The sequence below is a fragment of the Schistocerca cancellata genome, chromosome 2 (genome assembly GCF_023864275.1).
Source record: "Schistocerca cancellata isolate TAMUIC-IGC-003103 chromosome 2, iqSchCanc2.1, whole genome shotgun sequence".
In the NCBI taxonomy this organism is placed as follows: domain Eukaryota; kingdom Metazoa; phylum Arthropoda; class Insecta; order Orthoptera; family Acrididae; genus Schistocerca; species Schistocerca cancellata.
In genome coordinates, this window is record NC_064627.1 from 976,992,818 (window position 1) to 977,015,914 (window position 23,097).

General features: G+C 43.1%; 1 protein-coding gene across 1 annotated transcript in view; it reads right to left on the reverse strand.

The window, feature by feature from the left end:
• LOC126162956 (protein big brother) overlaps positions 1–23,097 on the reverse strand; it is a 260,533-nt gene that overhangs the window by 60,855 nt on the left and 176,581 nt on the right. The window contains exon 5 of the mRNA XM_049919791.1: positions 22,437–22,556. Coding sequence (XP_049775748.1) covers positions 22,437–22,556 — 120 coding nt within the window. The remainder of the gene's footprint in view (positions 1–22,436; positions 22,557–23,097) is intronic.

Sequence of the window (23,097 nt, forward strand, 5' to 3'; positions counted from 1 at the left end):
CCTTTGCTACTTCTGGAAGTTTCGCAAGAGAGCTTCTGTAAAGTTTGGAAGGAAGGAGACGAGGTACTGGCAGAAGTAAAACTGTGAGCACGGGGCGTGAGTCGTGCTTGGTAGCTCAGTTGGTAGAGCACTTGCCCGCGAAAGGCAAAGGTCCCGAGTTCGAGTCTCGCTCCGGCACACAGTTTTAATCTGCCAGGAAGTTTCACATCAGCGCACACTCCGCTGCAGAGTGAAAATCTCATTCTGGAAATCTTGCCATTTGCTAGCAGAGCCAGTGTTGAGGTAGCTCCTCAGCTACCCGGCCTAGATATTATTGCACTTTGCCTCATGCGATGACGACTCAGTTAAAAACTCCCGTAATTTTAAGACAGTTGTGCATATACACTGACGTGATGGGATAGCTCCTAATACCCGGTCGGACCTCATTTTGTGCGGCGTTGCGCAGCAACTCGACGTGGCATGGACTCAACAAGTCGAGTCCTCTGCATAAATAATGAGCCATGCTGCCTTCACAGCCGTCCATAATTGCGAAAGTATTGGCGGCGCAGGAGTTTGTGTCCGAACTCACTTCTCGCTCATGTCCCACTTGAGTTCGATGGGATTCATGTCGGGCGTTATGAGTGGCCAAACCATTCGCTCGAATTGTCCAGAATGTTCTTCAGACCAAACGCGCACAGTAGTGGCCGGTGACTTGGGGTATTGTCCTCCATAAGAATTCTGTAGCCGAACATAACCATTTCCAGCCAATGATCGACTCAGTTTGACCAAAGGATCTTGTCGACACCATGTAAACACAGCCCACACCATTATGGAGCCACCACCGGCTTACACAGTGCTTGTTGCCAACTTAGGTCCACGTCTGCACCACACTCTAACCTTCCTGTCACCTTTTACCAACTGAAATCGGGACTCATCTGACCAGGCCACGGTTTTCCAGCCGTTCAGATTCCAACAGATACGCTCCCGAGCCCAGGAGAAACACTGCAAGCGATGTACAGGGCACTCGAGTCGGTCGTCTGCTGCCAGAGCCCATTGACGCCAAATTTCGCCTCACTGTCCTAACGGATACTTTCGTCGTGCCTCCGACATTCACTTCTGCGGTTATTTCATGCAATGTTTCTTGTCTGTTAGCACTGACAACTCTATGTGAACGTCGCGGCTCTCGGTCGTTAGGTGAGGATCTTCGTCCACTGCGGTGTCCGTGGTGAGAGAATGCCAGCAATTTGATACTGTGGACACACTCTTAACACTGTGTTTGTCTTACTACTGAATTCCCTAACGATTTACGAAATGAAATATCCTATGCGTCTAGCTCCAATTACCATTCCACGTCCGAAGTCTCTTAATTCCCGTCGTACGTCCATAATCACGCACACCTTTTCACCTGAGTGCAAATCACAGCTCCACCAGTGCACTGCCCTTTTTTTTTACCTTGGTGTACGCGTTACTACCGCCAACTGTGTATGAGCTTGTCACCATCCCAAGGCTTTTGTCACCACAATGTACTACCAAGTGGTTCATTGTCTCCTAGTGAAAAATTCTCTCATAGCCGGCTGAAGCGCTCTCGCTCTCAGGTTCAATAATATTGTGGTCAACCAACACAAATCTGCACTGTCTCTGATACTGAAACGCGAAGGCTAGTTATTTCTCTTACTTTCACTCTATTATCTTGTATGGTGTCATAGTTTGAGCAACTCTGTGCACTCTTCAAGAATATTTATAGTCCAGACAAGGGTGGTCAAGGCAAATACTTGGTGCCAGTTCGCGAACTTCGTGTAGGCGTTGTTCAGCTATCTCTGAACTGTAATTTCGCCATCGTTGAATTTTTACTCCATCGCGGGATTTGTTTTCGATAATACTGACCCGTTCAGGGAAAATGCCAATATGTATTTAGCGAACACTGGGCGGAGAAACGATTCCCACTTGGACAACACTTCCTTAAGTATTGTACAAGAAAGTGTTGCAGTATAATATCCAATTATAAACATTAAGTTGTCAGATTTAAGTTCCTCGTGGTGCAGTACTACTAATCTGTACAGGAATTTCTCGCAGAGGATGACCACATTGCAATTTTAGTATCCAGTCAGAAATTAACAATTTCTGTATTTCGCGAAAAACTGCCGCCTGTTCTTTTAGGCGGTATTCTAATATCTTATAAAAAACACTGAAGAGTATGGTGTAACTTTCGATCAGCATCTCAGTTGGGCAGGGAGACTTCCTCTTGCCTCTGTGCCACACTAAAACTGGAAACGCGAATCCACACCGCAGTCATTAGCGAGGGCTGCAATCTGCAACAATAAGTGTCCAAGGAATAGAAAAGCAACTGGAATCACTCGACAGAGGAAAGTCCACTGGACCTGACGGGATACCAATTCGATTCTACACAGAGTACTCGAAAGAACTTCCCCCCTTCTAACAGCCGTGTACTGCAAGTCTCTAGAGGAACGGAAGGTTCCAAATGATTGGAAAAGAGCACAGGTAGTCCCAGTCTTCAAGAAGGGTCGTCGAGCAGATGCGCAAAACTATAGACCTATATCTCTGACGTCGATCTGTTGTAGAATTTTAGAACATGTTTTTTGCTCGCGTATCATGTCGTTTTTGGAAACCCAGAATCTACTCTGTAGTAATCAACATGGATTCCGGAAACAGCGATCGCGTGAGACCCAACTCGCTTTATTTGTTCATGAGACCCAGAAAATATTAGATACAGGCTCCCAGGTAGATGCTATTTTCCTTGACTTCCGGAAGGCGTTCGATACAGTTTCGCACTGTCGCCTGATAAAGTAAGAGCCTAATATCAGACCAGCTGTGTGGCTGGATTGAAGAGTTTTTAGCAAACAGAACACAGCATGTTGTTATCAATGGAGAGACGTCTACAGACGTTAAGGTAACCTCTGGCGTGCCACAGGGGAGTGTTATGGGACCATTGCTTTCCACAATATATATAAATGACCTAGTAGATAGTGTCGGAAGTTCCATGCGGCTTTTCGCGGATGATGCTGTAGTATACAGAGAAGTTGCAGCATTAGAGAATTATAGCGAAATGCAGGAAGATCTGCAGCGGATAGGCACTTGGTGCAGGGAGTGGCAAATGACCCTTAACATAGATAAATGTAATGTATTGCGAATACATAGAAAGAAGGATCCTTTATTGTATGATTATATGATAGCGGAACAAACACTGGTAGCAGTTACTTCTGTAAAATATCTTGGAGTATGCGTGCGGAACGATTTGAAGTGGAATGATCACATAAAATTAATTGTTGGTAAGGCGGGTACCAGGTTGAGATTCATTGGGAGAGTCCTTAGAAAATGTAGGTCATCAACAAAGGAGGTGGCTTACAAAACACTCGTTCGACCTATACTTGAGTATTGCTCATCAGTGTGGGATCCGTACCAGATCGGGTTGACGAGGAGATAGAGAAGATCCAAAGAAGAGCGGCGCGTTTCGTCACAGGGTTATTTCGTAACCGTGATAGCGTTACGGAGATGTTTAGCAAACTGAAGTGGCAGACTCTGCAAGAGAGGCGCTCTGCATCGCGGTGTAGCTTGCTCGCCAGGTTTCGAGAAGGTGCTTTTCTGGATGAGGTATCGAATATATTGCTTCCCTCAACTTATACCTCCCGAGGTGATCACGAATGTAAAATTAGAAAGATTCGAGCGCGCACGGAGGCTTTCAGACAGTCGTTCTTCCCGCGAACCATACGCGACTGGAACAGAAAAGGGAGGTAATGACAGTGGCACGTAAAGTGCCCTCCGCCACACACCATTGGGTGGGTTGCGGAGTATAAATGTAAATGTAGAAATGTAGATAGATGTAGAACGTATGCAGGGCGCTCCTGAACACCACGCCTCCCATCTCAGTACAACAGCCCCCTCAAGATAGTATCGAGCTAGCAGTAGCTCTGCCCAGTCCGAGACCTCAGCTTCTTCAGTCAACAACATCGAGTAGGATAGCGTTCGTTAACTTTCAGATGGACATGTACCTCTGTCAAGGCTGAACGTTCTGTACTTCAAAACGTCAGTTTGTTGATTAGTGCATCAAGTGACACTTTGCTAGATCATAACAGTTGTAAATTATCCAGACTCCTGAGTCAAAGAACTGCGTCAAAGTTAAGTAGATCTTTTATTCACTTATGCAATAAAGTGAACTCATATTCAGCTATAGTAGTTAAAAATGAATCATGTCTCAGAGCACTCAAAGAACCTACAGTGATGGCCGAACGAAAATAAATCTCTCCTGGTCACAACGCTTAAGATGTTTCAGAACAACCTTCACAGGATGCGAAACGTAAATTCGTGTTGTCTCTCGTTCTACCATACCTCCACTATGGCATTAATCTAACACCGCACGGGTAGAGTGAACACTAGACAGCGTTACATCTGCAACATCCGTCCATTTGTCCATGTCAGTGCTTCCAACGACGGTTACGCTGCTTGCGGTCGGGTGCCTTACGTGAGCATCACACGCTACATTTACTTCATCGGCCCCTCAGTGCACATGCAGCCCAGTACGTTGTATCAGAGATCAAGCACCTGTCATCATAATCGAACTAAAATCTCAGCTAGTTCTCTAACCGTGTTAATCATTAAAATAAAAATATTCTCTGAAGCTGCTGTCCGCCTGTGGAACAAACTACCATGCAATCTACGCACAACTAAATGTCATGTTGCTTTTAGGAAGAAGGTGAAACACCTCCTTCCAGCCGGCCGGAGTGGCCGAGCGGTTCTAGGCGCTTCAGTCTGGAACCGCGCGACCGCTACGGCCGCAGGTTCGAATCCTGCCTCGGGCATGGATGTGTGTGATGTCCTTAGGTTAGTTAGGTTTAAGTAGTTCTAAGTTCTAGGGGACTGTTGACCACATCAGTTAAGTCCCATAGTGCTTAGATCCATTTGAACCATAGGATGCCTCATTACATGTACGAAGGGCGTTCAATAAATAATGCAATATTTTTTTCTGAGAGCATGTTGGTGTTATTCAGAAGTACAGTACACCATATTATTCCCCACGCGTTTGGTACAGAAACCTGCTTTTCAACACTATCCCCGTTAAGTGTGACCTTACTGGGAGGGCCTGTATACCTGCATGGTACCACTCCATTGATAGACGTCAGAGCCAACCTCTTCCCGCGGAGTGCATCTTTCGCTGGGCCAAATAGGTGGATATAGGGAGGTGTGAGATCCGGACTGTAGGGTGGATAAGAAAGAACACTCCACTGAAATTTTATAAGCTGCTCTTGCGTGAGCCATTGCGTTCTCATGGAGAAGAAGTTCATTTATATTTTTGTGGCGACGAACACGCTGAAGTCTTCCTGCAGTTTCATGAGGGTAACTCAATACACTTCACAGTTGATCCTTGCACCGTAAGAATAACCCCCGGAAGTCCGTCGCCATGACTTTACCGGCCGAGGGTGCGGCTTTTAACTTTTTCTACGGAGGAGAGGTAGTGTGGCGCCTGTCCATGAATTGCCGTTTTGTTTATGGTTCGAAGTGATGAACGCGTGTTTCATCGCCGTACGATGTTCGGTACAAACTGTCATGAGCAGCCTCGTAACGCACAAGCGATTCCTCACAGACGGTCGTTAGTTGCTGTTTGTAGTTTGTTTTAAGCGACAAGGAAACTGTGGGACATACCTCTGACTACCCCAACTGGTGGACGAGTGTGCCAGCACTACCAACAGAGACGTCCAGTTGAGCAGCAAAGTGTTTGTGATCCGTCGATCACCTCGAATGAGAGTGTCCGCACGTTCCAACATTGCAGCAGTTACAGATGTGTGCGGCCGGCCGGCACACGGGAGATCGAACAGGTTTGCACGACCTTTTTACGTTGGTGACGGACGTCTCGCCCAACGACTCACCGTGCTTTTGTTCACTGCCAGGTCTCCGTAGATATTCTGCAAGCACGGATGAATATCTGCGATGCTCTGGTTTTCCGCCAAAAGAAACTCAATGACAGCGCTCTGCTTGGTACGCACCTCCGTTACGGACGTCATTTCGAAGGCTGCGTATAACGCCGCCACCTATTGGAATTTCATGAAACTATAGGGCTCAAACGAGAATATTCCACCATGTCCCACAACAAATTCGGCATTTTTCAACTGAAATTGGCCAAGAAAAACAATGTGTTGCTTTACTTATTGAACGACTCTCGTAAGAGAGCCAAATGGCCCTAATCTTCCCAGGTTAAATAAATAAAAATATTTAAAATTTATTTGTATATTCTCAATTTTTTCGTGTTTTATAAATTCATTAGTTTCTTTTGTTTACAAAATTTCTAAATCATCTAATTTAACGCAAATATTCCGCTGACCGCTCAGTTACAGAAGCAGATATACGCACAAAAGGAATGTAAGACCATATATGCTATTAGACAGATGAAGTTTTAACAATCACGACCATTAAGTTGTATGATACTTAGTGCGGAGACATCGTAAGAAATGGAAGTGACATCTGCGGAGAAATCGTAAGAAATGGAAGTGATATCTGGTGTATCTCAGTGAATTGTTTTAGATTGTCAATTACTATTCGCGATAAATGGAAGATCTCCACTGAAGCTGCTGGGCCTGAATCTACACATAAGCACATGTAATGTAATGAGGTGAATATACGAAACTGCGTATCATTCTTTGATTTCACCGTGAAAGATCAGTGGGCTCAATCATAACCGTTAAACGTTGAGAGGGTTCCATTTGGATTGATTTCAGACAGATAGCCAACATAAGTTTACGTTGAAGGGCACTGCCAGATAGATTCATCTGGAGAATCACAAAGAAATATAAATCAGCCATAAGCATGTAGATTATTGCCCATAAAACAAACAGTTGAATATAGTTACTCATCCGTATGAAGTTGGAGTGTCGAAAGACACAGTTTTCCCACGGTCATACAGTAGCAGAAATCCACAACAGTATCATGAGGAAAATTATTGTTATTACAGGATTAATCAATACAAAGATTAATTAATAACATCTTGTTGCATTTCTGTTATCCTCCGCCAAGCCTCTTTATCCAACGCATCTTGCTTGTCGTTGCTGCGATGTTCCATTACACCATGTATGTGGACTGTCCAAGTACATCGTGGTCTTCCGCGCTTACGTCCGCCGGGTGGTTTCCAATCATAAATCCTCTTTGGCCACCGGTCGTCTGGCATTATCACGTGTCCGTACCATTTTAATGATTTTCTTTCAATTCAATCTATCGCTGTATCATTTGCCTTCATTCTAGCGCTTACTTCATCATTAGTTTTCTTTCGATTCTTGATATTTCGGCACTCTTTCGCAAATAACCCATTTCCACAGATATTAGTTTTCTTGTGGAAGGTGCTGCTAAGAAATAGGTTGTGCATCATAAAAATAGTTACTCATAAAACTGTTATAGCGACCGTTGCAAGAAGAGACTAACACGTAGAATTAATATCAAGGTAGCCGAAGAGAATGATTCCGGTGAAGTGCCGTACGTTTACAAAGAAACCACAGCCAAGATGCTAGTTCATCAGTTCTGGAGTATTGCTCCAGCGTTTGTAGTCCTTGTCAAGTAGACATGATAAAAGGCATTGAATTAATTGAGAAAAGCGCTGCTAGGTTCGTAATTGGTGAGAATAGCCCTTACGGAAGCCTAACATAAATGGAAATCTACGATGGTTGGACCTTTAATAGTGGCAACTATTTATTTACTGCTCGTACAAAATAGATACGTGTTTCAAAGTTTTACTGATCAAAGTAATCACAAGCATTGTGTATAACCCGTTGTCAGCGACGTGGAAGTCGTAGGATACTCTTAGCAGTGGCAGTTGTGTTGACAGTTCGAGCGGCGCGATCTATTGCCCGACGAATTTGTAGCAGTTCTGAAGCGAACTGTTTCCTTCAGTTTAGAAATAGAGTTGAACTTAAAGAGTGCTTAAGTCAGGGGAGTGCAGTAGGTGGTATAGCACTTAGCAGCCCCATCAGTCAAACAAATCAGTAACAGCTTGCACTGTACGTGCTTGAGCATTGCTGGTCGTAAGTTGTGTTCCAAAACTGAACAGCATAGAGACAGAAGTGATGACACTTTCTGCAGGAACTGACCATCATTTTGCAGGACAATGCTCAAGCACGTACTGTGCAAGTGTTACTGATTTATTTGACTGATGGGGCTGCTAAGTGCTGTACCACCTACTCTTCTGACTTAAGCTCTCTTTAAAGTTCAATTCGATTTGTAAACTGAAGGAAACAATTCACGGCATTCGCTTCAGAACTGCTAAAAATTCGTCGGGCAATAGACCTCGCCGCTCGAACTGTCTACACAACTGGCACTGCTAAGAGTATCCTACGACTTCCACGTCACTGGCAACGGGTTATACACAATGCTGGTGACTACTTTGAAGGTCAGTAAAAGTTCGAAGGACGTACATATTTTGTACGAGCTGTAAATAAATAGTTGCCACTATTAAAGTTCAAACCCTCGTATAAATAATTTACGGGATTGCAACGGGGCGACGTTCTCGACAACCGCCGATATTTCTACTGGTGAGCACCCTCTCATTTGCCGGACATAAATGAAACGAGAGATCGCTGTGCATGACAGATGCTGGGCAACGCTGATCTGGAACCAAAGACGGGGATGCTAGAAGACAACACAAACCGTAAACAACTAGTGGCACCATACAACCAAAGATGAGCAACATCAGGCATTATCGCTAGTGAAATATTAATTAACGACAGTGAAGCAAGTAGCACATATTCCATCCTTCTGTTTGATAAGAGGGAGGGAGGGAGGGAGGGAGGGAGGGAGGGAGAGAGAGAGAGAGAGAGAGAGAGAGAGAGAGAGCTGGATTGTAACCAGGATATACGGAAAATCCTCGGTCTCTCTGTGGTCACAAAACGACGGGCTGTTCACCTGTAGTTTATTCGGTAGTATCCGCGTAAGTTATTTAGATATTCGGTAGGCGAGGCTCAGATTTCTAAACGGGAATCCTTGGAGCAAAGACGAAGATTTTTCAAGAAAGAATGTTAAGTAAAACTAGAGGGTATGTATTCGAAAAAGTCGGTGTTTTCACGATAGAATAGGATAAGAGACTGGCTCTGAGCACTATGGGACTCAACATCTTAGGTCATAAGTCCCCTAGAACTTAGAACTACTTAAACCTAACTAACCTAAGGACATCACACACACCCATGCCCGAGGCAGGATTCGAACCTGCGACCGTAGCATAGGATAAGAGATTCGAGCACATACAGAGGCCTACAGACAGCCATTTTTCTCTCGCTCAATACGCGAACGGAATAGGAAAGAGAATCGATCATATTGGTACGATGCACCCCCCAGCATGCACTGCGCAGTGGCTTGCAGTGTACATAGGTAAAAGTGGAGACAGTATGACCTTGTGCGTGACAGTTTAAAGGCAGGGGCGCGCAGATGCCACGCTTCCTGATATACTTACACGGAAGGGGTCGCACGCGTATCCGAGTTGTGATAGCTCGTCCACTGAGTAGAAACCGGCTTAAGGGCGCGCGTAGGCTCCAGAGAGAAGCTCGCGGCGCAGCTCGCCATCTGCATACCGCGCCGCGCGCGGGCGGCTGCCGACCCGCCGGTCAACAATGGCCATTGAGGTCCAAGGAAGAGGCCGGCTGACAGCTGAATGGCCGCCATTGTCCGCAGATTCTGGGGTCGCTTACTGCGCGAGGGCCGCGCGGCCCTTCACGGAGTTAAGAGCCAAACATCGCAGTATCGCTCCAAACGAAAAATACACCGCCTCCCCATCCCCCTGCGCCGTGCAGACAGCTCTGTTTCCCTGCGCCGGCTTTTGACGCGCCTCATCGTATCCGCGAGCCGCACAAACTGCTTGTCCCGGAGGCTACCGGGGTCGCCAGCTAACAGCCGCCCATAAGCGCATTACCGGCCGGCTATCAGAGCCCACGGCGAGACCCAGCCACGTCCATTAGAGATGAGGTGATCCACTTTTCCTTCGTACCGTTCCTTTGTCCAACTAACAAGCGAAGTACACACCCAACGGGCACCGATTGTTTCGGACCGTTATCGTTGATGCTTAGATGTTACGAATAATTCTCGTACGATGCGCTTCACATGTGTTTTCGAGGAATCGAAGTCTAACCAGTTTGTTGTAAACATACGAGGGCGTGGTGCGGCGATTAACACTACTAGCTAAGGCGGTAGACTCTTCCATCATACATTAGTACGTGTGTCGCAAACAAATGTATGTTATTGACAGTAGGTATAACTTTGTATGTGTTCACTGCGATATGCGCATAAATGTATCGATAAATCAATTATCATATCATCACAGTTCCTTGTTATAGCCTGATTATACTCTCGGAGAAAGTACAAACTGGATCAGACTAGGGAAAGGAGTAAGACAAGGATGGCTGTTTATCACCTACTCTTTTCAACCTGTACTTGGAAAATATGATTGACCAATGCTCATTAGATGACAAAGGAGTAGAAATTGGAGGAAGAAGAGTAGGATGCTTGAGATTTGCTGATGACATGGTCCTTCTAGCCACAGGGGAAAAAGAATTACAGGATTTGGTGGACACCATTGCAACTAACGGAAAAAAATATGGAATGAAAATTAACACAAATAAAACAAAAGTATTGGCAATAGGAGGAAATAAGGAAATAAAAATTGTGCTGAATGGAGAAACACTAGAACAGGTGCAAAATTTTAAGTATCTTGGAAGCAGGATAGACACCGACTGGAAGTGCACCACAGAAATTAAAACAAGGATAGCAATGGCAAAAGAGGCGTTTTATAAGAAAAGGAGAATCTTCTGCAGCGGTCTGGACAGAGAACTCAGAAAGAGACTCATAAAATGTCTTGTATGGAGTGTTCTTCTATATGGCGCTGAAACATGGACTATGAGGAAAAAAGACAGAGAAAGGCTGGAGGCTTTTGAGATCTGGACATGGCGGAAGATGGAAAGAATAAGTTGGATGGACAGAGTAAAAAATGATGAAGTACTGAGAAGAGTGGGAGAGAAAAGACAGTTACTAGATGTAACAAAGAGAAGAAAAAGAAATTGGATTGGGCATATATTAAGAAAGAATGACGGACTGATAAAAACAGTTTTAGAAGGTTATGTAGAAGGGAAAAGGAAGCGAGGAAGGAAGAGATTCCAGATACTGGATGACATGATGGACGGTACAACATACAGCAGCCTTAAGAAGGAAGCAATGGATCGCAGAAAATGGAGAGGCAAAGGACCTGCTAATATAGCAAATAACTGATGATGATGATACTCTCGAAAGCAATAGGGCGGACTTACTCAGTTCTAACAAACGCCACTGCGCGACGGCTGTCGCTCTCATATGGTATTTAACAGTATTAGGCAGTAGTAGTTGTAATTCTAATAGTATTGGTAGTAGCAGCAGCAGCAGCAGCAAAATTCCTTCAATCTGTCGAAACCCTAGAGAAGCATCTCGCACCAGCTAAGCTTTCGTTTTACGGAAGTATGTACTACAATTGTGCAAAAGATTAACAAAATCGGCAATTCGTTTTTCTCTGTAGGTCTGTTATACTTTTACGTTGTCAGACCCAGGTTTGCCAAAGGGCAGATAAAGGAAAGGGAATGAGATTCAGTGCAGTTGTGTCACTTGATGGATAAGGATAATTATACTAATGACAAGTCTAATGGTAATGTGGCGTACATAAAACAACAATCATCCACAGAAAAAGATCACGTAGAACGAACGGAGTAGCATGATGACTCCCCTGCATACACTAGTGTATTTCGTCGCAAGTATCGTCTCTTTGCAGGGATTGTACGATATCATTTGTGCTGGAACATATTACCCACGACAAGAACTGGATGAGATATGTTTTAAAAACGAAATTAGCACATGGTTATAAACCAAATACCCAGGCAGACATAGACTCAGATCGTAACTTAGTAGTGACTGGCAATAACTGTATTGTCGACCTGACTCTAATATTATATCTGCCCCGCTGTCTGTCTCCAGTTTCCCACCATGGCCCCTATAATTCCCATTTTCAGCATTTTCTCTCCTCGCCGACATAGTGTAAGCCAGATTATTCTCCTAATAACTTATTTTTCTTGCCGGCCGGTGTGGCCGTGCGGTTCTAAGCGCTACAGTTTGGAACCGAGCGACCGCTACGGTCGCAGGTTCGAATCCTGCCTCGGGCATGGATGTGTGTGATGTCCTTAGGTTAGTTAGGTTTAATTAGTTCTAAGTTCTAGGCAACTGATGACCTCAGAAGTTAAGTCGCACAGTGCTCAGAGCCATTTTTTTTACTTTTCTTCTTTACCTCTCGAGAAGTTAACTGTACTAAAATTATAATCATTGTGTTAAGTATTGGAGGGAAGTGAGTGTGTATGTGTGGGGGGGGGGGGCGGGGGGGGGGGAGGAAGGTAACATCGTAGAAGGAGACCAAGAGATGAATACGGTAAGCAGCTTCAAAAGGATGTAGGTTGGAGTAGGTGCTATCTGTTCGTGTATTTGAATTAGTGGTTTAGGAATTAGCGATTCATTATCACCCGTTATCTGAACATTTGGGCATAGAACTCCCAGGATCTAGATTGTCCTCAAAAGATTGTTCCCGACGGAAGCTATGACACTAAAGAAGAATAAAGAGAGACAGCGTATTTCTCTTTTTATTCTTTTATACTAGATTAGCTTCTGCCTTTGAAATGTAGCTGTGATTTCCCTTATTTCCGGTCTTAAGAAAATCTTCCATTCATGACTCAGAGCAAGGCACGCTCACTGCACGGCTAATTGGCTGTCTAGAACGTTTACACAGCGAGAGGTTCACTTGCGTTACAATTCCACGCAAGCGCTCTGTGTCGCAGCTCAGAGTTTGCGTGAAAGGAACAAAGGAGTTGTGTTTAAACAAATAATGACGGAGAGTGTGGAGAGCGCACCTAACGAGGCAAATAATGGCGTGACTCAGCCTCCCGTGTGCGGGCAGCGCTCCTTCAACACCACTTCAAGCGCGAGTGCCTCTGCGGACCCTCCAACTCGTCTTACTCTGAGAGGACTTCAGAAATGTACTTCTGGTGCTTACGTATGCGATGCTGTCCCAAGGCGTTCTTTTCCCCCTTCCTTTAGTGTAACAGGTGAGGTAACCAGTCTGTCTTCTAGGAATACCTGCTTTCAGAACCGAGACGTATTCGGATAGAATCGTGGCGTGGAACTGAAACAGTATTTATCACCATTTTTTATTTCACGACCAGTTTCGATCTATGAAATCACCAGATGCATCTGTCATCCTAAACTAGTAAACCAGGAACCTGACATCCAAGGAACCTTACATCCAAGGAACCTTACATCCAAGGAACCTGTAATGACACATTCCGACGCAGAGACATACAATACCTTAAAGGCTGCGCCAAAGATTAAATTGAGAGGGATGTAGAATAGAATCTCTGTAATGTTCATATTGGATTCTCTTTTGTTTCATACTCCAAGAAGGAGTTAAGATACACTTTCTGTTGTTACCTTGTAGGGGATGGACGTAATTTTTGGTGTGTGCGGAAAGGCAGCCATCTTGTTAGTATTTATGGTTTGTGCGACGAGCAGAGCAAGTCTTATTGTCTTGTGAATAAAAAATAGTGAGACGTATCTAAGTTTTACGAGAATTATTTAAAGTGACGTAGCATTGTATTCCTTGGTTTCCACCGTCTTTGTGAAGTAAACCGATGCCGACTTCGGAAGATACACACGGTCAACAAAGAGAAGAACATTGATGGTGACTAATGAATTAATATTGTGACAGGACTAATTCTACGTATAAGGTGAGAACTCTGATTAAATCAACAGTGACGTAGAATTCAAAAATGTAATTAATCGGAATTGTAAATTATATTACAGGCAAATTTCATGCAGCAATGAATTTGTCTGCATTCAAGCCGGTCAATACAGTCCATAAAAAGGGCTTCCAAAAATTCTAAATTTACATTTCCATACCCATAATTTTTTCTCTTTTCAAAATATCAATAAATTTAATTTTTTTTATTTATTTCGCCACAAACCTTACATCCAAGGAACCTTACATCCAAGGAACCTTCTCCCAAGGAACCTTACATCCAAGGAACCTCACATCCAAGATATGCACCGTTAAAAGACGTGAAAACTTAACGAAACTACAATAAAACTAATGACACGAAATGTAGGGTCACAGTCAGCATCTTGTTATTTTTTTGTTACGATTGTGTTTACATCTTCTGATGGTGCCTATCTCGACTGCAAATTTATGTTTCGTTTACTAGTGCAGGATGACAGATGTACCTGATGATAACCTCATGGATCGAAACCAATTTTAATTTTGCTGTCAAAGACTGTTTTCAATTTGCTCAACAAGTTTTCAACAGTGGGTCGCTGTATACTGCAATGTAATTATATTACATTCCATCAATAACCTGTTGATGGTATAAATTTACATTTCCTGTATTTAGCCACAAAGAGAAGGATATGTGGGGGCCTAAAGTTTCTGAAGGCCAAATTAAGTTGTTTTAATTCCCAAACCTCTCTGAAACATCTCACGGTGTGACAGAATGGTCAGATGACGGCATTCAGCTCGTATATTTGACAGGAGCTGCCTTTCATGTTCTCTCATCATCATCATCATCATCATCATCCATAACTTCACAACTTTCTACTCATACGCCGCAATTAAGTGAGAATAATTTAAAATTTCCAGTTGAATCACTCCAAGCCCTAGGGAACTTCTAGCCACAATGGCGCACACCTACCCTTCTTCGAAAACACCTTTCTGAGTTGCAGTAAAACCTCTCTGTGACATCATTACATGTGATACACGGACAAGCCTCGAAAATGCCATGACCAATAAGACGAGCCGCCAACTGATGCTTAAATGTTTCGCAGTGTTAGGGTAGCAGTGGATGTGTTTTCGTTTCCTCTCACTGTAATAAAAGTTCCAGCATATTCCCCAATGGTTCCAACATCTAAACACATTGTCATTCCACCTTATAGATTTCTTATAAAAGAGTGGTGTGCTTCCGATAGTTCCAGAAATTTGAATTGGTTGTTTGTATGTCCCTCGTCGCAGGCGTAAGAGGCAGTCAAATGAAAACGAAACACATGGAGAAAAAGTAAATAAACTGTTTATTGTTTCAAATGTTGTCACCACAACTGTTAATACAGTTAAACCACAGTGAGGGACAACCGTCAGTTCCTTCATGGAAAAATGTTTGCGGTTTCCTACGGAACCACGATTGCAGAAACGCATGCACCTCTTCGTCCAAAGCAAATCGACAGCCACGAATGTCTTTCTTCAGGGCTCCAAATATGGAAATTTATGGGGAGGGATCGCGACTGTAAGGAGAATGTGCAAGGCTTCCCAGCGAAACTTCTGCAGCGCAGTCGAAACAGCCTTGGCAACATGTGGGCGGTTACTTTGTTGACAGGTTGTTTCGACTACTTTGCAGAAGTTTCGCTGGGAAAACCTTACCCATCGTCCATACAGTCCGGATCTCTCCTCATACGATTTCGACATTTTTGGAGTCCAGAAGAAAGACTTCATGCCCATCGACATTTTTTGGACGAAGAGGTGCATTCCTGGCTACAATCGTGCCACCGTATGCAACTGCAATCACTTTTCCGTGAAGACATCGACTCTCTTGCTTCACAGTGGGATAAATGTATTGACAATTATGGAGATTAGTTTTGGAATAATAAACAGTTTAATTAATTTTTTACGCCTGTCTCGTTTTGATGTGGCTGCACCTTATAAATCGTGGGGCCATAGACTTCGATTTATCTTTTATTTCTCCTTTTATGTAGCAATTTATTCAAGGCATTTCGCAGAGCCATATAAAAGTAAAGCTCGACAGGTTTTCCAGTAATTTTGGCAACTTGAAATTTAATACGTATGTAGAGAAGAATTCAAGAGTTAAATTTTTACTCGTCATAAGCTCACTTTTTGCGATTAGTATTTCATTACTGTAATAAATATCGAAAATTTGGGGGCTGTGGGCAGCTTAAATTATAAAAAATGCCATTGATATCGAAGACAAATGAATGAGGAATGGAGGTATCGTACAATGCTTGTCTGTGGATAAGAAAAGCGTGCCAAGAGAGATATGGGGTCGAACTTCGGGGATTGCTGAGGGCTAGAGTCGACAGCTGTGCGGCAGTTGGGCGTATTCGGTGGGCGGTTTGCGGTGCGTGATCCCTTTCGGTGAGCGCCTACGCACGACTGATGCGTGACTCCGCATAATTTTCTGGGCTTGCCGGCGAGTATTAAAGGCAGCTTCACAGCGGGTTGCGTCACTTTCCACCTAATGACGACATAAAAGCCGAGCCGCTGCTCCTTTGTGACCATTGAGTCTATGGCTATAATTTAACTCAGAAGAAAGACAGAAATGGTAATTTTCAGAAAAGGTGGCAAAACACCCAAGAATGCGGAAATCAGTATCAGAGGACAAAAAATAAAAATCTCATCAGACTTTAAATACCTAGGAGTGACATTGCAACCAACAGCCAAATGCTTCACAAAACATACAACAGAACGTGCAGCCCAAGCAATAATAGCAATACAGGACATCAAAAACATCCGTCTACTCAGTCTAGAAACAGCCATGAAATTATTCAACGCAAAAATCTTGCCAATCCTGGCCTATGGGATGGAGGTTATATGGGACCACCTGACAGAAAAAAATCTAGAAACACTAGAAAAAGTAAAATCGACCTACCTAAAAAGAGCACTAGGTCTCTCAAAGACAACAAGATCTAGACTAGTGTACCTGCTAGCGAGAGAGACATTCGTAATTGAAGACATCAGACTTCGATATATGATGCCACACACCAGGGCTTCCAGAAGGCAACTGAAGATCATGGAGGACAAAAGAGAAAAAATATGGCCGGAGTTTTACGGCACCGAAGCAATGACGAACCGCTCATGGACAGCACCAAACTTCGAACAGCGACATGTTGTAACTAGACTTTCTACTCACGGCTTTCATCATTTAATCTGCAAAAACAAAACTTATCACGACCCAATCGCAACATGTGTATGTGAACTGTGTAACGATGCCTGTGAACGATATCACATAGAACTGTGCAGTAAAAGAGTGAAATCGATAAATGAATATGCAAAAATGTAAAATGTAAATGTAAAATGTTAAGCAAAGTAACTGTATATGGCTATTTGGCTGCAATTTTATTAAATAAAATAACTCAGAAGAGACTGCAGTAAATTCTAATTAGTGCAGACGGAAGGCTACGACATTCACAAGAAGCAATGACGATACCACAAAAATGACCCAAAGTCCCAACTGAATAGTATTGATTGAAAAGATGAAGCTATATAGCATTTTTTTCCGTTCTTTATTTTTATTGACGTGAGAAAGTAAACGGTCCGTATTCCGTAGTATTGTTTTGCTGTCCCACACTTACCTTCGTACCACATTTTGAACTCACGATAGCAGACACTCGCAAACTGTTAATGATTTGAAAATAAAGTTGAGCTCATACACTTGGATGGTTACCACAATATTTATAATAAGTACTGGTGTGGAACGAAGACTTTGGATACTTTCAATGAGGGCAGTATTTATATAATTTAGGCGCATGAGTCTATTAAAATATGGCATTTGTGTTCCTTCTTATTTTTGTAGTGAAATTTTTTGTTAGCAGTCCTTAGAAGGTCAAATAATAAGCGGTATTCACTTATGGTGCTGGGCAATACTACCAACAATTACAACTGCAGCAAGTGTGACAAAACTAAACGGAAGCTTTTAGTTGTTTTCGGACCAGTCAAAAAACTAACCATTTTTTCGAAATCAATTTTAATAGTAATGTCGTCTTCTGTTGCTAGATGATCAGCTTACTAAAATCCTCCGAACCATGACCCGAACTTTAAATAATATTGTACTTTTTCCAAAAAGCAAACAGCTTTTATAGAGAATTTCTATTTTCTTCCTTTGAGTATTAGTTCCTCCGCTCCCCGACACATATTGCGCAAGCGTAAATAGCGACTTCCTTACACGTAAATATCTTCAAATAAAAGCTGTGATGTCTATGTAAACCCGTATCCAGTAACGAGACAGTTTTCATCAGCAGCAAAACACCATTCCAAGCATTGTTTTACATCTACTTCTATATTGCGCAGGCTACCTTGCTGTGTGCGGTGGAGGTTGCTTCGGGTTCCATTCGCACTACCTCCCTTTTCTATTCCATTCACGATGACAGCACGGAGAGAAAACCTTTCAGTACGGTTTTGTGTGAGCTTCTTTTCCTCTAAGTTTATCATCATGCTCAGTTCGTGAGATCGACATTTAGGAGGTGTTAATATGTTGTTCAACTCTCCTTGAAACATACGCTTGAATGACGGAAATGTAACAAACTGACAGTAAAAACTGTAGAGGAGGACATATTCTGGAATGTGTAGTCTTCATTATTGAGAATGTCGGGTGGATATGTGTTACGCCAAAGAGCTTTTATTGCTAGACAGAAAGAAAGTAATGTAGACATCGACAAATACAACAACTGCTGAAAATAAGTTGATTAACCATCTCTTAGATATCGTCCGCCATATCTTTGGTCGCTATCAACTACGATTTTTCTTTATGTGAGATCCATTTTATCGAATAAATAGAAGACTGAAATATAGCCATAAGCATTTCATTTCAGTTATTTCTGACATACCCTCAGTGGGTTCAAAATGGCTCTGAGCACTATGGGACTCAACATCTTAGGTCTTAAGTCCCCTAGAACTTAGAACTACTTAAACCTAACTAACCTAAGGACATCACACACATCCATGCCCGAGGCAGGATTCGAACCTGCGACCGTAGCAGCCTCGCGGTTCCGGACTGCAGTGCCAGAACCGCACGGCCACCGCGGCCGGCCCCTCAGTGGGGATTTGACACTTTCACATATGTGCAGTAGGCCTACTGGATCTATTTAAGGGGTTTAGAGTACACCTCAGTTGTTTTTGTAACCACCCGCAAGCAAATTTTCCTGTTCCTGTTTCGACATGTCATTAATCCATACGCTCCTGCGTGGCTAATATTTTAAAATTATTTAGTCACATGTACGTTTCATAAGGAAAGATAAAAAATAAAAGTGGGAACTAGAAAACTGGATCAGGAAGTCATTAAAAGACGCACAAGCTATCACACTATTTAAAATAAATTACGTGTGCCTAGGTACGTATGGAACAGCAGACAGTATTTAGCCTTCGGCTACTAGAGATGGGTGTGCTTCAAGTGCCTGCGTGTAGATTTGCCTCCCGCCAAGTCTCGAGTGAATCAGTGACGTCAATGATCAATTGACTGTCCCTAGTGTCGAGTTATAAAGTCCTGTGCATGTTGAAGACAGCACATGCGTAGCAACAGGGGACAGTAGCGTCGTCTGCTAACATCGGAAGCTAACCAGTTCGCGCTCCGCTCATTCATCTTGCAATAATGAATATTTTGTCTTTCAATCGTTATTTTATTGTTTAATTCATTTTTGTCGAACATTGCGAAGGTGACATGAAGTTTTATTTTTTTTCCCCAACGAGTGTTCTCCCACAAGAGAGATCAAACACCAGGAAGCAGAAAAATTATATAGCAATTTTATTTACGGGGCTGTAATCCGCAGCAACCACCGAACTATTCGTATGCAAATAAAAATCGCCTCTTCTTGCGGCAGTACACATAGTTTATTTCCTCCAGACGCGATTCGCCTTTTACTTTAAGGCATCTTCAGTGTGATCTAGATGACACAGTTTTATCTTGATACGTGATATTTGTAGATTATAAAACAAGTCACGTCTCGTTTTTTACGTAAATAAGTGATTACTTACAGTTCTTCGCGTTTTTGGTTCGCATCTGCGTTTCCTCTCATCTGGTCACATGTTCGAGGTCGCACCATAAATTCACTTACGTAACGCAAACACGTTTTCATGTTCCAAACTTCACTTGTTTGCCCTCACTGCTCTGGAGCACTATTAGTCCTGTGTTACTAGTCGTATATATTTGATCGAAAACTGTTATGTAAAGCCGTAACTACTGTGAGTTCATTTTATATCTAACGAAATATATGCCGAAAACTAACGTCTGTTTATTTGTGTTATGTCTGTGTGTGTGTGTGTGTGTGTGTGTGTGTGTGTGTGTGTGTGTGTGTGTGTGTCGATACCACCCAACGTTTTTCCGCTAACTTGTCCTTGAACCCGTCCACAAAAAATCTGAACCAAAAATAAAATCAGCTGAACATCAAAACTTTCAACCACTCTCTGACCTCTGGAGGTCTCACTGTCTGGTGACAGAACATGCAATGTGTGGTTTTCATGAGAAATAAAAAGAGTAAAAATGATGTTTATGTTGATCTCTATTCCAATTTTCTGTACAGGTTCCGGAACTCTCGCAACCGAGGTGATTAAAATCTTTTTTTGATGTATGTATCACTTTGTCCAACCTCAGTATAACCAGTGTTCCAGGTGCTAGGCAATCAATTCGTCACCACTGCTGATAATGGCAACGACGTCGCTTGCCGAAATATTGTGTACACTGCACACTGACGACAACAGGCCATTCACACTGTAACACCTCCGTTTTTCATCCCGAACTGATCTGATCGAATAGCAGCCCAATATTTATTATTAACATGACCGTGAACCTAATGGGGCTGGTAATCGGAATTGACTGCTACGGAAGTTGTTACTTTCCAGTTCGTCCTGTTCAATACTGTAATACTGAATGTATGGTAATAAGGAACACCAACAAGTTTTACTAATTACGAACTTACATTCTTCTCAAAACACAAAAAGGAGACAGCCACTGCCTTCGTCATACATATCTAATTATGGCTAATCTCAGCACAGGCTTTCTTCATTTGCCATTATCGTCACACGCTAATCCATCACTGCATCCAACACTGAAATCCAAGGTTGGGCCGGCGCGGTAGACGCGAAAGTAAATATCGGCACTAGTAACGTCACTGATCACTTTTATAAAGATACTTCATCACTTTCCCGCTATTTATTTATTATTTAGGGGTCTAACCACGGCGATGGTGACACCCTTCTCGGTTAAAAACCCTGTATTCCAATAATGGACTCCACACACACACACACACACACACACACACACACACACACACACACCATTCCCGCCAACCACTCTGGCGCATCTCGACACTCGCTTTCGCAACACGTCACAATCGATTGTTCGCCCTATCGACCTGTGCCGAGTGCAAAGTTATAGTAAGGACCTACGGACCCTTACAACACGTGAACTGAAACGTCATTATGTGATGCGTGTGCATGAATTTATTTTCTCAAGCAAATAAGCGTTTTGTAATGTTCCTAATTTTTCAGTTTGCAGCACTGTGGAGGAGTTGCCATGCACCTGCGTCAAGATCATTCAGTACAAATTTCGGTTTGGTTGTAAACAAACTTACCATCATTGCTAGTTCGTCAATGATGTTACTTTAGCTAACTTTTTGTAAGAAGAACTGTTCGTCATAAGTTCACTTTCAGAAGACGGCGGCGCTCATAATATACGCAACTTTAGTATCGACTTCTAAACAAAAGCGACAAATCGTGACTTGGGAGTGACAGTGCAGGAATAATCATTAATTAAAACTTACGAGCTGAATTGCCGTGGTCCATATATGAAACTACTACTCCTTCCTGACGTTTCGTTGCCGGCTCCGTGATGTTATGAATAAATGGAAGAAAAACTTTTCCAGCCGACGGTTGTTGTTGTCGTGTATTTTCGGACACTTTTCTTCTAGGGTGGAGTGCTCGATCTATTTCCTTGTCTGTACCCATTTCTCTTGAAAGCTGTTTGCAAATGGCTTAATTCATCTTGCAAGTAAATTGGCTTACAGATGTTATTAGCTCTGTCCACTAAAGTTTTTATGGCTCCTCTCTTCTGCCTAGGATGATGATTCGAATTCTTATGTAGGTAACGATCGGTGTGTGTGTCTTTCCTATATACCTTGTGCCCGAAAGTCCCATCTGCCCGTTTAATAACCAATACATCCAAAAAATTTAGTTGTCCATTATTCTCTTTCTCCATGGTGAATTGTATCCTTGGATTGAAACTGTTATGTGCACCAAAAATCACTCAGTTCCTCTTCAGCATGATTCCATATCACAAAGGTGTCATCCACGTATCGATACCATTTCAAAGGGCTTTTTTTTGGCCGACTGCAGCACCTGTTGTTCGAAAAATTCCGTAAATAGATTAGCAATAGCAGGGCTTAGAGGGCTACCCATGGCCACCCCATCAATTTGTTCATAAAACTCGTTGTTATATTGAAAATAAGTCGAGGATAGACAATGTCGAAACAAAGCTATTATGTCAGTAGGAAACATATCAGCTATGTAAGAAAGAGCTTCGTCAACAGGGACCACGGTGAAGGAATAATATGCCAGGGACGCCACAGTAGACTCCCTTGCGACGACGAGTAACCGACTCAGACAAGGAATTGGCGCGTGTGAAGGCGGCGTGAGTGAGTGAGGCACTGACCTCGAGGTCGGGGTCGGCGGGCCGCTCCTGGTGTTGGCGGTACGCCCTCTGCTTCTCCTCGAAGTCTCGCAGCCGCTGGTTGTAGCGCTCGATCTGGTCACGCAGCATCGAATCCTCCAGCTGTAACACATTGACACTCCTGCACACACAACCTCTGCTCCTGCCCTCAACACAGTACTACGAACTACAACTCTGGAATAAGCCAGTTTCAGTGAAGCTGAGGATACAGATTTTAGTTAGAAGCTAGGAGGGTGAAACATTGCCTGAGAGAGCTGCGCGCTTAAGAACCCTCACAGCATGCTGTCTGTTGCGTGCAAACTAGCTCATCATTAATACAGGGTGAGTCAAAAGTCCTTGGACACCTTCATAAGTTGGAAGATTAAAGGGAAAATTGAAATGTGATGATGGCGTCATAGGTTTGATGTGGGGTCGCAACTTTTGGAATGAATGTCATTCATAGCCGCTATGTTGAAACCCGCCATTTTGGATTCAAGTCATTTTTTTAATGGGAAGGGGGGGGTGTATGACACATAAAATAACACACGTTTGAGATCTGGAATTTAGTGGTGTAATTTGTTTTTGTCTATCTTGTACGGTTTAGAGGTTATTAATGTTCAAAGTTGGGAAATTACCTTCATACCGACTGCTACAACACATGGTT